This window comes from Peromyscus eremicus, chromosome 1 (genome assembly GCF_949786415.1).
Source record: "Peromyscus eremicus chromosome 1, PerEre_H2_v1, whole genome shotgun sequence".
Lineage (NCBI taxonomy): Eukaryota > Metazoa > Chordata > Mammalia > Rodentia > Cricetidae > Peromyscus > Peromyscus eremicus.
The window spans coordinates 159715194-159728008 of record NC_081416.1 but is presented as its reverse complement, the minus strand read 5'-3'; the positions used below and the strand labels follow the sequence as shown (position 1 = coordinate 159728008).

Here is a 12815-nt window from a genome sequence, read left to right as displayed (position 1 = left end):
GCTTAGCAGTTTAGGGCCCAGATGAGGCTGGTCCCCCTTCTGGAAAGAATAGACACAAAGGCTTTAGTCGGACATCTATTTTGTGAGTATCAGATGACTCATTGGGTCTGACAGACCAGTAATAGGTAGAATACAGCTAAAATATAAGCGCTCCCTGGTGTGACTGCCATCCCCCCCTGCTAAGTCTCAAGCCTCTTTATAATGCAAGAGCTTGGGCTGTGGTTATTAGGTGGTTCCTACCTGCCTAGTGCCCTCCAGTGAGGGTCTGGGGGCATGGCTCGGCTATAGAGTGATGATAACATGATGGCCTAGCATGTATAGGGCCCCAGGTTCCAACACCAGTGTCACAGCTAATAAAATGAAAGCCCTTTTAAAAATATTGATAGTTTTTAATTTATGTGTCTATGTGAGTATATGTCACATAGGTACAGGTACCTGCAGAGGCCAGAAGGTGGCGCCATCAGAGCTCCTGGAGGTGGAGTCATAAGTGGTTGTGAACTCAAATGCTACCATGAGCCTCTGAGCTCCAACCCCTGGGACCTTTTTTGTTTGTTTCTCTGTGCAACCCTGGCTATCCTGGAACCCGCTCTGTAGACCAGGCTGGCCTCAAACTCACTCCGGTGCTGGGATTAAAGGCGTGCGCCACCACTGACTGCCCAGCCTTTTTTTCTCATTAAAAACAAAACCACAAAAACAATATCGTCTTTGGAAAGATAGGATAAGGATTAAGAGACTATTCCCTTGACAGTTACAATGGCTGCCATTTCTCCAGAACCGCTTTGCCAGACACTATCACCTCTGCCAAAGCTTCGGCGTGGTAGTGTTAGAATTATGCCCGTTTTACCAATGTTGAAAAGAGGCACCAGGAGGTACCTGCTCAGGAGCTCCTGAGCAGTTGGAGGTTAGAGGTGAAAGGGATTCCTGGAGTGCCATGAGGTCATCTAAGTGAGACTGACCCTGTCTTTCATGTCCCTGTCCTCAGGAAACTGGACGCCTTCATATATGACGCAGCAGTGCTCAACTACATGGCCCGCAAGGATGAGGGCTGCAAGCTGGTCACCATCGGCTCCGGCAAGGTCTTCGCCACCACTGGTTATGGCATCGCCCTGCACAAGGGCTCCCGCTGGAAGCGGCCCATCGACCTGGCGCTGCTGCAGTTCCTGGGGGACGGTGCGGCTACGCTGGGCGGGAAGTCCTACCCTGAAGAGGGGAGGGCTGGCCGTCTATCCTGGGGAACATGGGCTGGGGCCGGGGCTCTGTCCGAGCAGAGTGTGTTGTTCACAGTAAGTGACTCTGACCCCATCCCCAGATGAGATTGAAATGCTGGAGCGGCTGTGGCTTTCCGGGATCTGCCACAATGACAAAATCGAGGTGATGAGCAGCAAGCTGGATATCGACAACATGGCAGGTGTCTTCTACATGCTCCTCGTGGCCATGGGCCTCTCCTTGCTGGTCTTCGCTTGGGAACATCTGGTGTACTGGCGCCTGCGGCATTGTCTGGGGCCCACCCACCGCATGGATTTCCTGCTGGCCTTCTCCAGGGTAGGAAAGGGAGCGTGGAAGCAGGGGAAGCACCAGCGGGGGGCGGGGGAGGGCAAAGAAATGGAAGGTGTGGGTCGGGTCCAGTGTGGAGAAAGAGGTCGTTGGGTGCAGGCCCCTGGCTGACCCGTCCCCACCCCTCACAGGGCATGTACAGCTGCTGCAGCGCCGAGGCTGCTCCACCGCCAGCCAAGCCTCCGCCCCCGCCGCAGCCGCTGCCCAGCCCCGCGTACCCCACCGCGCGTCCGCCCCCTGGCCCTGCGCCTTTCGTGCCCCGAGAGCGTGCAGCCGCCGACCGCTGGCGCCGGGCCAAGGGCCCCGGGCCCCCGGGGGGCGCAGCGCTGGCCGACGGCTATCACCGATATTATGGTCCCATCGAGCCGCAGGGGCTGGGCCTCGGCGAGGCGCGCGCGGCACCCAGAGGCGCGGCCGGACGCCCGCTGTCCCCATCCGCCACACAGCCCCCGCAGAAGCCACCACCCTCCTACTTCGCCATCGTGCGAGACCAGGAGCCGGCCGAGCCCCCCGCCGGCGCCTTCCCCGGCTTCCCATCCCCGCCCGCGCCGCCCGCCGCCGCAGCTGCCGCCGTCGGGCCGCCACTGTGCCGCCTGGCTTTCGAGGACGAGAGCCCTCCTGCGCCCGCGCGCTGGCCGCGTTCCGACCCCGAGAGCCAGCCGCTGCTGGGTGGGGGCGCGGGCGGCCCGAGCGCGGGGGCCCCGACCGCACCACCGCCGCGCCGCGCCGCGCCACCACCGTGCGCCTACATGGACCTCGAGCCGTCGCCCTCGGACTCCGAGGACTCGGAGAGCCTGGGCGGAGCATCGCTCGGCGGCCTGGAGCCCTGGTGGTTCGCCGACTTCCCCTACCCGTACGCCGAGCGCCTCGGGCCACCGCCCGGCCGCTACTGGTCGGTCGACAAGCTCGGGGGCTGGCGCGCCGGCAGCTGGGACTACTTGCCCCCGCGCGGCGGCCCCGCGTGGCACTGCCGCCACTGCGCCAGCCTGGAGCTGCTACCGCCGCCGCGCCACCTCAGCTGCTCGCACGACGGCCTAGACGGCGGCTGGTGGGCGCCTCCGCCGCCACCCTGGGCTGCGGGGCCACCGCCCAGGCGCCGGGCACGCTGTGGGTGTCCGCGCCCGCACCCTCACCGTCCGCGGGCCTCGCACCGTGCGCCCGCCGCCGCGCCGCACCACCACCGACACCGGCGTGCGGCCGGCGGCTGGGACATCCCGCCGCCCGCGCCCACCTCGCGATCGCTCGAGGACCTGAGCTCCTGCCCACGGGCGGCCCCCGCACGCAGGCTCACCGGGCCCTCGCGCCACGCGCGCCGCTGCCCGCACGCTGCGCACTGGGGGCCGCAGCTGCCCACTGCACCGCACCGGAGACACCGGGGCGGGGACCTGGGCACGCGCAGGGGCTCTGCGCACTTCTCCAGCCTGGAGTCCGAGGTATGACGCGGCTCCGGGGGGCCCCCCGCCGCCCTCTCGGTCAGCGCAGGCCACGGCCCGAGGGGGCGCTCTATAGTGGACAGGACCCACATGGGTTGGGAAGGACGGAAACGGACCTGGCCGGACCCCGCCTGGAGCAGCGTTCTGCGCCCCCTCGCGTTGCAGGAACCATGAGCCAGAGGGGACTCGGTCGCCCAAATCTCACCCATCCTGAGAGCAAGGGGGCGGGGTTCTTGGAGCCCACCGACTCTTTTTTTTAAAACCCGAAAAGGGCTTTTTAACGTCACCTGATTTGGCGGGAGATGGGGAGGGGTCGCGCCGCGCCCCGCGCCCACTCTCGGGGCCATGGCCCTCACATCACTGTGCAGCTCCCTGGCCCCAGACACACCTCCCGGGGAGCCTGTTTTTAACCTTTCATTCATCAGGACTCAAAACTGTGAGACGAGTACGCCAAACTGTGATTCCAGACCTTGGCCCCGCCACACAGAAACCCCTGACCCCAGACTGTGACTTCCAACACCTAAAATGATCATCTGACCCCAGACTGTGCCCCGACCAGACTGTGACCCTTATGTCAGACTTCGATGACCCCTCCTTTTAGATCCTTGTTGTCTCTGACCTATGACCTATACTCCACGAAAGCCCTCCCTTCACCTGCCTCCCCCACTACCAACCCAGATGCCACCGACCAGAAGTCCAGCCCTTATTTATGACCCTTCAGTGATGATCCAGCAGACACTCCACCCCCGGGCCTCCTTTCCCAGGTCTCAGCAGGGTCTGAGGCTGGATTGAGAGGTGGGTCTGGGAGCCCACACTTGACCCTTCTTTCCCACTCCCACTACTACACTGCAGTGTTTGGAATAAAACCATGTTTTTACGCCTCCTCAGTCCAAGCCTGAGCTCTATGTCTGTCTCTTAGGCCCCTTCAACTTCTCTGGAGAAAATGGAACCTCAGAAAAGTCCGTGGGGGAAAACAGACAACAGAAACTGGGCTGCTGGTGTAACAGTGGCAGAGTGTTCTAGCATTCATAGCACCCTGAGTTCCACCCCAAGTCCTAGAAAACAGGAGGTGGGGGAAGGCACCATAAAAACCCAGGGAGTGGCAAGAGACCGAGGAAAGAGAGGTGGAGAGGGGGCAGGGAAGAGACACACCCTAAGAGTAGTGGTAAAAATAAGGGATGCAAAAATTAGGGCCAAATCTGGAGTCCTGTTCCCAAGGCTACTGGCAAGAATGGTTTGATTGGTTATCTTATGTAAATGAAGAAAGCGGCCAACCCACGTCTTGAATACCCTTAATCTCCCCAGTGAGAACCTATTTCCAACATTTCATTATTCCAATTAACCAAAACTCGGGTGCACATGGGTGGATAAAGAGAGCTGACACAGTCGTAGCAGCAGCCTCAAGAGAGACTTTCTGATTAAGTGCCTGCTGACCAGAGCTGCCATGGGAATGCCTGGCTGGGAAATGGACTGCCCCTAGAGGATAGATTCAATCCACTAACTTATACATAATGTCCAGCCTGTCTACTCGAAAGCATTTTGAAACAATTTAAAGCCATCATAACAAGGAGAGGAGAAGAAACCGGCCTTATAGGTCCTCGGGGAACAGAAGCCCAGTCTCTTTGCCAGTAAGTGCTTGTTTGCATACATGAATAATTAACTAAGTGGAAAGACAGCCCCAGGAATGAAAGGTGGAAGATGGAGAGGGGCTCGGAAGTCAAGGACTCCTGTAGAACTACAACTCCCAGAAGGCCTTGCCACTGCCGCGCGGAAGAACTCTCCAAGGTCACACGAAAGACACGATCGCTGTTAATTTATCTTTTGTCACTGAGCCAGACACCGTTAGTTGGGGCGGCCATCTCTCAGCGCACCACTAATTTCTAGCCCTTAGATTTCTCAGGTAACAGTGCAGTGGGTCCTAGACTGTGGGAAGCGAAAACCGGAAGTGACGCTCTTACTTCGCGTCCGGGACAAGAAGCTTCGAAGATGGCGGCGCGCAAGGGTCGGAAGCGCACATGTGAAACTGGGGAACCCATGGAGGCTGAATCCTGCGACCCAGGATCCGAAAGCCCACCCCAGGTCTACCTGCCTGGCAAGGGGCCGCCACTGGGAGAAGGGGAGGAGCTGGTAATGGATGAGGAGGCCTACGTGCTGTACCATCGTGCGCAAACTGGTAGGCTGAGGGCCCTGATTCTTGCTTGGGTCCAGGGAAATGAAGTTCCTGACTTGGAGCCTTGGGGACGAGGGGTCTGGAGTCTGAGGGTTTTGACATCCCCTTGCGGACCGCTGGCCGTTGTTGGAGGTGGAAACGGAGTTCCCAATGTCTCATCCTCACTGCGACTGTACCATCTTCCCTCCCTCCCCAGGCGCCCCTTGTCTCAGCTTTGACATAGTCCGAGATCATCTGGGCGACAACCGAACAGAGCTCCCTCTCACTCTTTTCCTGTGTGCGGGAACCCAGGCTGAGAGCGCCCAGAGCAATAGGTGAGATTTATACTTTGTTTTGTTTTGTTTTTTGTTTTTCGAGACAAGGTTTCTCTGTAGTTTTGGTGCCTGTCCTGGATCTCGCTCTGTAGACCAGGCTGGCCTCGAACTCACAGAGATCTGCCTGCCTCTGCCTCCCAGTGCTGGGATTAAAGGCGTGTGCCACCACCGCTTGGCTCGAGATTCATACTTTTTCAAGACATCCTCAAGGACCCAAGAGTTAGGACTATCTGCGTCTGCCAGACCTAAAAGTCTGGGTCCTCAGCCTCCTTCCGCTCTAAACATCCTGGCATTCAGTTCCTAATTCATCCTTTGCTTCCCTAGACTGATGATGCTTCGAATGCACAATCTTCATGGGACGAGGCCGCCACCCTCAGAGGGCAGTGATGATGAAGAGGAGGAGGATGAAGAGGATGAAGAGGATCGGAAACCTCAACTTGACCTGGCCATGGTTCCCCACTATGGTGGCATCAACCGAGTTCGGGTACTTGCCTTCCCAGGGGCTTGTGCAGCATACCCCTTCCCCAACATTCAAATGTCTCTCAGTACCTCCTCCTGCCCCTCAGTTTTTTTTTTTCTTCTTCAGACATATTCTCACTGGGTAGCCCAGGGTGACTCCAAACTCAGGATGGTTTCCCTGCCTCAGCTTCTAATGATTGAGAGAATGGGCGTGAGCCACCACACCCAGTTCCCTTCAGCTTTTACAGATTTATTGGTGCATAGGTTTTTGTTGTTGTTGTTTTTATTTTTGGGGGAATAATGGTTGTTATATATGAGGTAATGTTTTAGACTATAGTGGTTTTTTGCTTGTTGCTATCATCATCATCATCATCATCATTGCTCAATTTCCCCTTAGGCAAAATGCTGAGAATTATGAAGCTTACCAGGTAGGACCGGTGAGGAACTAAACAGTGTGTAAGAGCTGAAACAGCACCTGGTTATAGTGTGAAATGTAAGAATTTTACTTAGCTATTGTTTAGGAATGAGGCAGAAGGTTCAAAAGCCAGCCTAAGCTACAGAATGAGTTCAAAGGTAACTCAGTGGTAGAGTGCTCACCTCGAGTGTGTAAGGGCCTAGGTTCAATGAATAAAGCATCTTCTTCTGATCAGGTAGATGAGCAAATAAAAGGAGATGATGTACAATGAACACTTAGACCCACAGCTGGGTGTGTTGTTTCTGTTAAACTATTATTATGCCTCAGGTACTGTCCTAATCCCAGGATCCTGAGCCTGGAGGCAGAAAGCTCTGACTCTGTTAACATACTAGTGAGGGACAGAACAAGAAGAAACTCGTCAATATGTAGTTTGTTACAAGATGCTGAGTGTGGTGGAGAAAAACTGAAAGTAGGTAAGTGTGTTCCTAGGCCGGAGTGGCTTTTGTAGCGGGGCCGTTTGAGGAGGATTTGGTCAGCAGGTGCTCTTGGGATAGAGACCCAGCAAGTTCTGAAGTTCGGAGAAGTGGAGAAAGCAGTGTGTGTGGAGCAGGGTGGACAGAGGTGGTGACAAGATGTGGAGGGGAGCACCCAGAAGACCCGTTGTTCTGGCCTTGTGTGAGGATTTGGGCTTCTCCCTCAGGAGAAGTTAGGAACAAGTGGAGGAAAGATCCATCTGGGACTTGTTTGAAGAGAATCCCTCTGGCTTCAGTGCAGAGACATGGCTGTAGGGAGCCAAACATGTTTGATTCTGAGAGGGGCAACTCATGGGAAGGATGGCGTCAGTATAGACTTGTGTGACCACGGTACAGGTGATTAGAAGGATTTGGAAGGGTGCTTCAGTTTAGGTGTTGGGTGTGTAAGGAAGACACACACAGTCAAACATGGGTCTCAGTGTTTGGGCCCAAGGTGAATGTTAGGGCACTACTGCTGTGAGGAAACACCACATCCAAAAGCAGCTTGGGCAAGAAAGAGTTTATTTGACTCACACTTCCACATCACTCTTCATCACTGAAGGAAGTCAGGACAGGAACTCAAACAAATCAGGAACCTGGAGGCAGGAGCTGATGCAGAAGCTGTGCAGGGGTGCTGCTTACTGGCTTGCTCCTCATGGCTGGCTCAGCCTGCTTTCTTTCTTTCTTCCTTTTTTTTGGGGGGGAGTTTGTTTGTTTGTTTTCTTCTGTTTTGTTTTGCTTGAGACAGGGTTTCTATGCATAGTTTTGGCTGTCCTGGTACTCACTCTGTATTCCAGGCTGACCTTGTACTCAGAGATCTGCTTGTGACTGCCTCCCAAGTGCTGGATTAAAGGTGTGTGCCACCACCGCCTGGCCAGCCTGCTTTCTTACAGAACCCAGGACCACCCACCCAGGGATGGGACCACCTGCCCAGGGATGGGACCACCTGCCCAGGGATGGGACCACCTGCCCAGGGATGGGACCACCCACAGTGGGCTGGGCCCTCCCACATCAATCACTCATTAAGTAAATGCCCTCCTGCCTGCAACCCCATCTTATAGAGGCATTTTCTCAGTGAAGCTCCCTTCTCTCAGATGACTCTAGTTTATACCCAGCTGACCTAAACTAGCCAGCACAGTGGAGATCACTGAGGAATGCACTGCCTGTGCTAATAGGGCCGGCTGAGGAGCTGGTAGTGGGTATAGAGGTGAGCAGTTGTGAGGCCCAAGACCTGGAGCCCTTTAGCACACAGAGTGTTTCAGAGAGCATACTCTAGAACCAGTGGGGGCGTGGGGCTTCATCCTCACTCCTGACATCCTCCCAGCGCCAGGAGGACCGGTCACCATCTGGTCTTGGAGGTTGCAGTTTCTTTCCACAAAGCTGTGTGGGACTCCAGTTTGTCTGTAGACATGCAGAGGTTATGGTTCTGGGGGTCTGCTGGCCAACTTTAGGCTTCTGTCTTTGTTTTGTGCACCCTCCCCCCCCCCCCCCCCCCCCCCCCCCCCCCCGCAGGTGTCCTGGCTGGGGGAGGAACCTGTGGCTGGAGTATGGTCAGAGAAGGGCCAGGTGGAGGTGTTTGCACTGAGGCGGCTCCTACAGGTGGTAGATGACCCCCAGGCCCTGGCCGTTTTCCTCCGGGATGAGCAGGCCCGCGTAAAGCCCATCTTCTCCTTTGCTGGCCACATGGGTGAGGGCTTTGCTCTTGACTGGTCCCCTCGAGTACCTGGTGAGTTTGGATTTTCTTGTGGTTCAGGGAGGGTGGGCAGTAGGACTCCTGGAAAGGCAGGAAGGTGGCCAGGTGGGTAAGGTGGTTTCCTAACCCTTACTCAGGCCGTTTGGTGACTGGTGACTGTCAGAAGAACATCCACCTCTGGACGCCCACAGACGGTGGCTCCTGGCATGTGGACCAGAGGCCATTTGTGGGCCATACACGCTCAGTGGAAGATCTGCAGTGGTCACCAACTGAGGACACGGTGAGGAAAGACTGGAGGCCTGGACACGTGGGTCTGGTGGGGACAGCCTAGGAAACAGCCCTTGGTTTGGGAGAGGAGGGGCCCAAGTTGGGGCCTGATTCAGACACGGGGACAACGAGTGATAGTGTACCGTGGTCTTTGGGTTGAGTTTGGGGCACATCTTCTCACTCAGACTTGTTTCACCCTACTCAGGTGTTCGCCTCCTGCTCAGCTGATGCCTCCATTCGCATCTGGGACATCCGAGCAGCCCCAGGCAAGGCCTGCATGCTCACCACAGCCACTGCCCATGATGGGGATGTCAATGTCATCAACTGGAGCCACAGGGAACCCTTCTTGCTCAGCGGTGGGGATGATGGAGCCCTCAAAGTCTGGGACCTACGACAGTTCAAGGTATCTTCCCAGCTGGGCTCCTAAGGGCTGGGGAAGCTACTGGGAATTAAATCCTGGTGAGGAGGCAGGAACAGCAGGATGTGGTTATGAGCAGAGGGATCACTCATTCAACCCTGCACATCCCTCCCTGCTTCCCTATCTCTCTGTGACTCCTGAGGCACCCTGTCCACCTGTCTCCCCTTCACCTTTGGTCCTGCCTGCTTTCTTACTGTCTGTTAGGAGGTAGGTCCCCAGTCTTTGTTCTCACTCTGTGTGTTAGGAGGTAGGTCCCCAGTCTTTGTTCTCACTGTTAGGAGGTAGGTCCCCAGTCTTTGTTCTCACTGTATGTGTGGAGGTAGGTCCCCAGTCTTTGTTCTCACTGTGTGTGTTAGGAGGTAGGTCCCCAGTCTTTGTTCTCACTGTTAGGAGGTAGGTCCCCAGTCTTTGTTCTCACTGACTGTTAGGAGGTAGGTCCCCAGTCTTTGTTCTCACTGTGTGTGTTAGGAGGTAGGTCCCCAGTCTTTGTTCTCACTGTGTGTGTTAGGAGGTAGGTCCCCAGTCTTTGTTCTCACTGTGTGTGTTAGGAGGTAGGTCCCCAGTCTTTGTTCTCACTGTGTGTGTTAGGAGGTAGGTCCCCAGTCTTTGTTCTCACTGTGTTAGGAGGTAGGTCCCCAGTCTTTGTTCTCACTGTGTGTGTTAGGAGGTAGGTCCCCAGTCTTTGTTCTCACTGTGTGTGTTAGGAGGTAGGTCCCCAGTCTTTGTTCTCACTGTGTGTGTTAGGAGGTAGGTCCCCAGTCTTTGTTCTCACTGTGTGTGTTAGGAGGTAGGTCCCCAGTCTCTTGCTCCCACACCAACTGGGCAGCACAGAGACTATAACTCATTTGTCCGTGTGGCAGAGAGACACCTGGCTATATAGCCCGTGGCCTTGGGATGCTGGGAATTGTCATCTGTTTTAGTGGACTGTACAGCATCAGCTGGGAATTTGAGCCCCATTCGTTTCTTGTAGGAAAGGAAACTGAGGCACAGAACAGGAGCAGAGGTGACATCACAGCTGAGCTAAGAGTTGTCTGTAGAGCTGAGCGGTATTCTAGGCAGGCGGAAGAGGCACTCCAGTCTCTAGAGGAAGCCAGGAGCTCTCCTGGCTTCAGGCCTTCCCTGCATCATCATGCCGTCAGCCTCTGCCCAGCTTAGTCAGTTCTGTGGAATCATCCTTGGGGAAGCTTCCAGAGGGAGCTGCAGCCCTCCATGCCAAGTGGCCCAGGGACTCCTGCTCCTGGTACCACTTACTCTAACACAAGTGCTGTCTTTGATTGCGTCAGGGACCTTAAGGGAGCTGTTTCTGTCCTGTTAAGGCCTCAGCCTTAAAGATCAGCCACCCCTCTGCTCTTTTTATAGGAAAGGGATACTGAGGCCTGTTCAGGGACATGCAGGGGCAGGCTCCTGTCACCTTGTTAGGAGGCTGATTTGCAGGAGAAAGCTCACTCCCAGCCTCCCATGGACCATGCATACGTCTTCTTACCTGTTGTCCTTTCCCTATGCTCGTTGCTGGACTCTGGCTTTGTATGAATGTAAGTGGGGGGAGGGGGGCTGGTTGAACTCTGGCTGAGTGCCAAGTCCTCGTACTGGGGTCTGACTCCTACACTCTCTCGTAGTCTGGCTCCCCTGTGGCCACCTTCAAGCAGCACATGGCCCCGGTGACCTCTGTCGAGTGGCACCCTCAGGACGGTGGGGTCTTTGCAGCCTCGGGTGCTGACAACCAGATCACACAGTGGGACCTGGCAGTTGAACGGGACCCGGAGGCAGGGGAGGCAGAAGCAGACCCTGGGCTGGCAGCACTCCCGCAGCAGTTGCTGTTCGTGCACCAGGGTGAGACTGATCTGAAGGAGCTACACTGGCATCCTCAGTGCCCTGGGGTCCTGATCAGCACCGCACTGTCAGGCTTCACTGTCTTCCGCACCATCAGCGTCTAAGATGGCCAACATTTGGCCTTAGGCCTCAGCTCTTCGTGGGAACTGGATCGATAGGTCTGTAGACTGCACCCAGAAAGAAAGACATGCTCAACTGGCCCATGTGGAACAGAAGAAATGGAGTCTACAGACCTGGTGTCTGCATGTGGATTGACCCTTGCCTGTCCCGGATATGGTCTCAGTATGAGATTTCTGTCGGTGTTGACTCCTGGCTTGACCCTTAGACCTCTGACCCAGTACCCAGTTCTGGCTGGTGATCGACTCCAGGAACTTGAAGGATTTTGCCATGCTGGGCCGAGTCTGGGTCTGGGTTGCTCCAGTGGAATTTAGTTCTCTCCTTGCCTTCTGGGCAGCTAGGTCCACCTGAGATCCAAGATTGGGACTGTGTTGGGTTCCCTCCCTGTGCTGACCACTGTTGTACTGGAGGGGGGTCTGGGGCTTCTGCTGCAGTAAAGGACCCCAATCCTTTGAGCTTTCCTGTGTAAGGGGGAATTTGATGTGGAGCTATCCCTGCACTGGACTCTCTCACCCTGTGTGGGCTCTTCCTTTTTGTCTGGCTCAGCCTTTTCTAAACCTTACTCCATTTGGAACTGGCTCTGAGTCAGTAAATGGGTGTCTCTTTCTGGACCACCAGTTTATTAAGGCGTCATCCTGGGGGAAATGGGAACCCCCATTTTTCTCCCCTTTGTTATTACCTCGGTATTTCCTTCTAAGTTCACGCAGCTGTCAGTGCCCTTCCTGTGACTGTTTTCCATGTTCCTGATCCCCAGTGTCCCTCCCTGCCTCCCACCCATTATCTGCACTGTCCTCTCCAGTCTGCCTGGGCCGCAGCCCAGTGCCCTGCCTGGCCAGCCTCCCTGGCTCCCCCTCTGCAGTGCTGAGCCGGCTCCACCCCCACCCCCCTCTGTTCAGGCCCTGATCCGCTGTAGCTCAGAGGTTGAGTGCCCCAGCTCAGGCCCCAGGGGCCGAGGACAGACCTGAACACATTAGCAACCACAGAGGCCCCTCTCCAGCCTGGGCAGAGGAACCCCCAGTGCAGGGCATGGGGGTGGGCGGCCCCCCCAGGTAAGTGCAGATATGAGCCAACCTACCTCATCCTCCTTCTGTCCCCAACACCTTCCCTGGTGTTCCAGCCAGTAGTTACCCCCCGCTAGCACCCCCAGTTCCTGGCTTCCAGCTCTGGTCGATATTGACAATGAGTTTTCTCACTCTCCCATTATCCCTTCAAGAGGCATCCCCTCACTCTCCCTATCTGTCTCCATTTCATAAGACATTAACTTCATTCCTCTTCTAATTCTTCCTCAGCCGTCTTGTCTACCGACCTCTCTGAGTCCTGTCGCCTGCCCCCACCCCAAGTTCTTTGTCTCTCTCTCTCTCCAGGTCTCTGTCCCTCTCTCCATGTCTTTGTTTTTCTGAGTCCATCTCTGCCCCCAGCCCCTTTGGGTCTCTGTCCCCCAGCTCACGCCACTGTGACCTATTTCTCTGGGTCTCTGACTCTCTCTAGGGCTCTTTCTCTAAGTCGGTCTCTTGTCCCTCTCTCTTTGTCTGTCTGTCTCTCTCTCTCTGGGTCTCTGTCCCTCTCTCTAGGTCTCTTTCTCTGAGTCTATCTCTGCCCCCACCCCCTTTGCCTCTCTGTCCCCCAGCTCACG

The 12815-nt window shown here is 56.0% G+C and overlaps 2 protein-coding genes across 5 annotated transcripts in view; both read left to right on the top strand.

Moving 5' to 3' along the window:
• The window catches only part of Grin2d (glutamate ionotropic receptor NMDA type subunit 2D), a 36711-nt gene extending 33610 nt beyond the window's left edge, over positions 1 to 3101 (top strand). For all 3 annotated transcript variants that reach the window (XM_059277031.1, XM_059277028.1, XM_059277036.1), the window contains exons 9-11: positions 983 to 1170; positions 1310 to 1542; positions 1686 to 3101. In XM_059277031.1, the coding sequence (XP_059133014.1) occupies positions 983 to 1170; positions 1310 to 1542; positions 1686 to 2993 (1729 nt within the window). In that variant the 3' untranslated portion in view covers positions 2994 to 3101. The remainder of the gene's footprint in view (positions 1 to 982; positions 1171 to 1309; positions 1543 to 1685) is intronic.
• Positions 3102 to 4861: 1760 nt separating this feature from the next.
• Positions 4862 to 11637, top strand: Grwd1 (glutamate rich WD repeat containing 1). 2 transcript variants are annotated; one of them, XR_009382242.1, is made up of 8 exons: positions 4862 to 5160; positions 5354 to 5471; positions 5796 to 5955; positions 8370 to 8583; positions 8688 to 8830; positions 9023 to 9220; positions 10595 to 10767; positions 10852 to 10964. XR_009382242.1 is itself a non-coding variant. In XM_059277018.1 (7 exons), the coding sequence occupies exons 1-7, from the start codon at positions 4974 to 4976 to the stop codon at positions 11167 to 11169; spliced, it is 1338 nt and encodes a 445-aa protein (XP_059133001.1). In that variant the 5' UTR covers positions 4862 to 4973; the 3' UTR covers positions 11170 to 11637. The 2 variants fall into 2 exon arrangements, 1 of the variants encoding a protein (XP_059133001.1); XM_059277018.1 differs by lacking the exon at positions 10595 to 10767 and having other exon boundaries at positions 10852 to 11637.
• Positions 11638 to 12815: the final 1178 nt, after the last annotated feature.

Excerpts from the sequence above, each read along its gene's own strand:
- Grwd1 (XM_059277018.1), top strand. The coding sequence starts at position 4,974 with ATGGCGGCGCGCAAGGGTCGGAAGCGCACATGTGAAACTGGGGAACCC. Across the intron at positions 8,831-9,022 it reads GGTCACCAACTGAGGACACG|GTGTTCGCCTCCTGCTCAGC; the intron begins GTGAGGAAAGAC and ends CACCCTACTCAG. Across the intron at positions 9,221-10,851 it reads GGGACCTACGACAGTTCAAG|TCTGGCTCCCCTGTGGCCAC; the intron begins GTATCTTCCCAG and ends ACTCTCTCGTAG.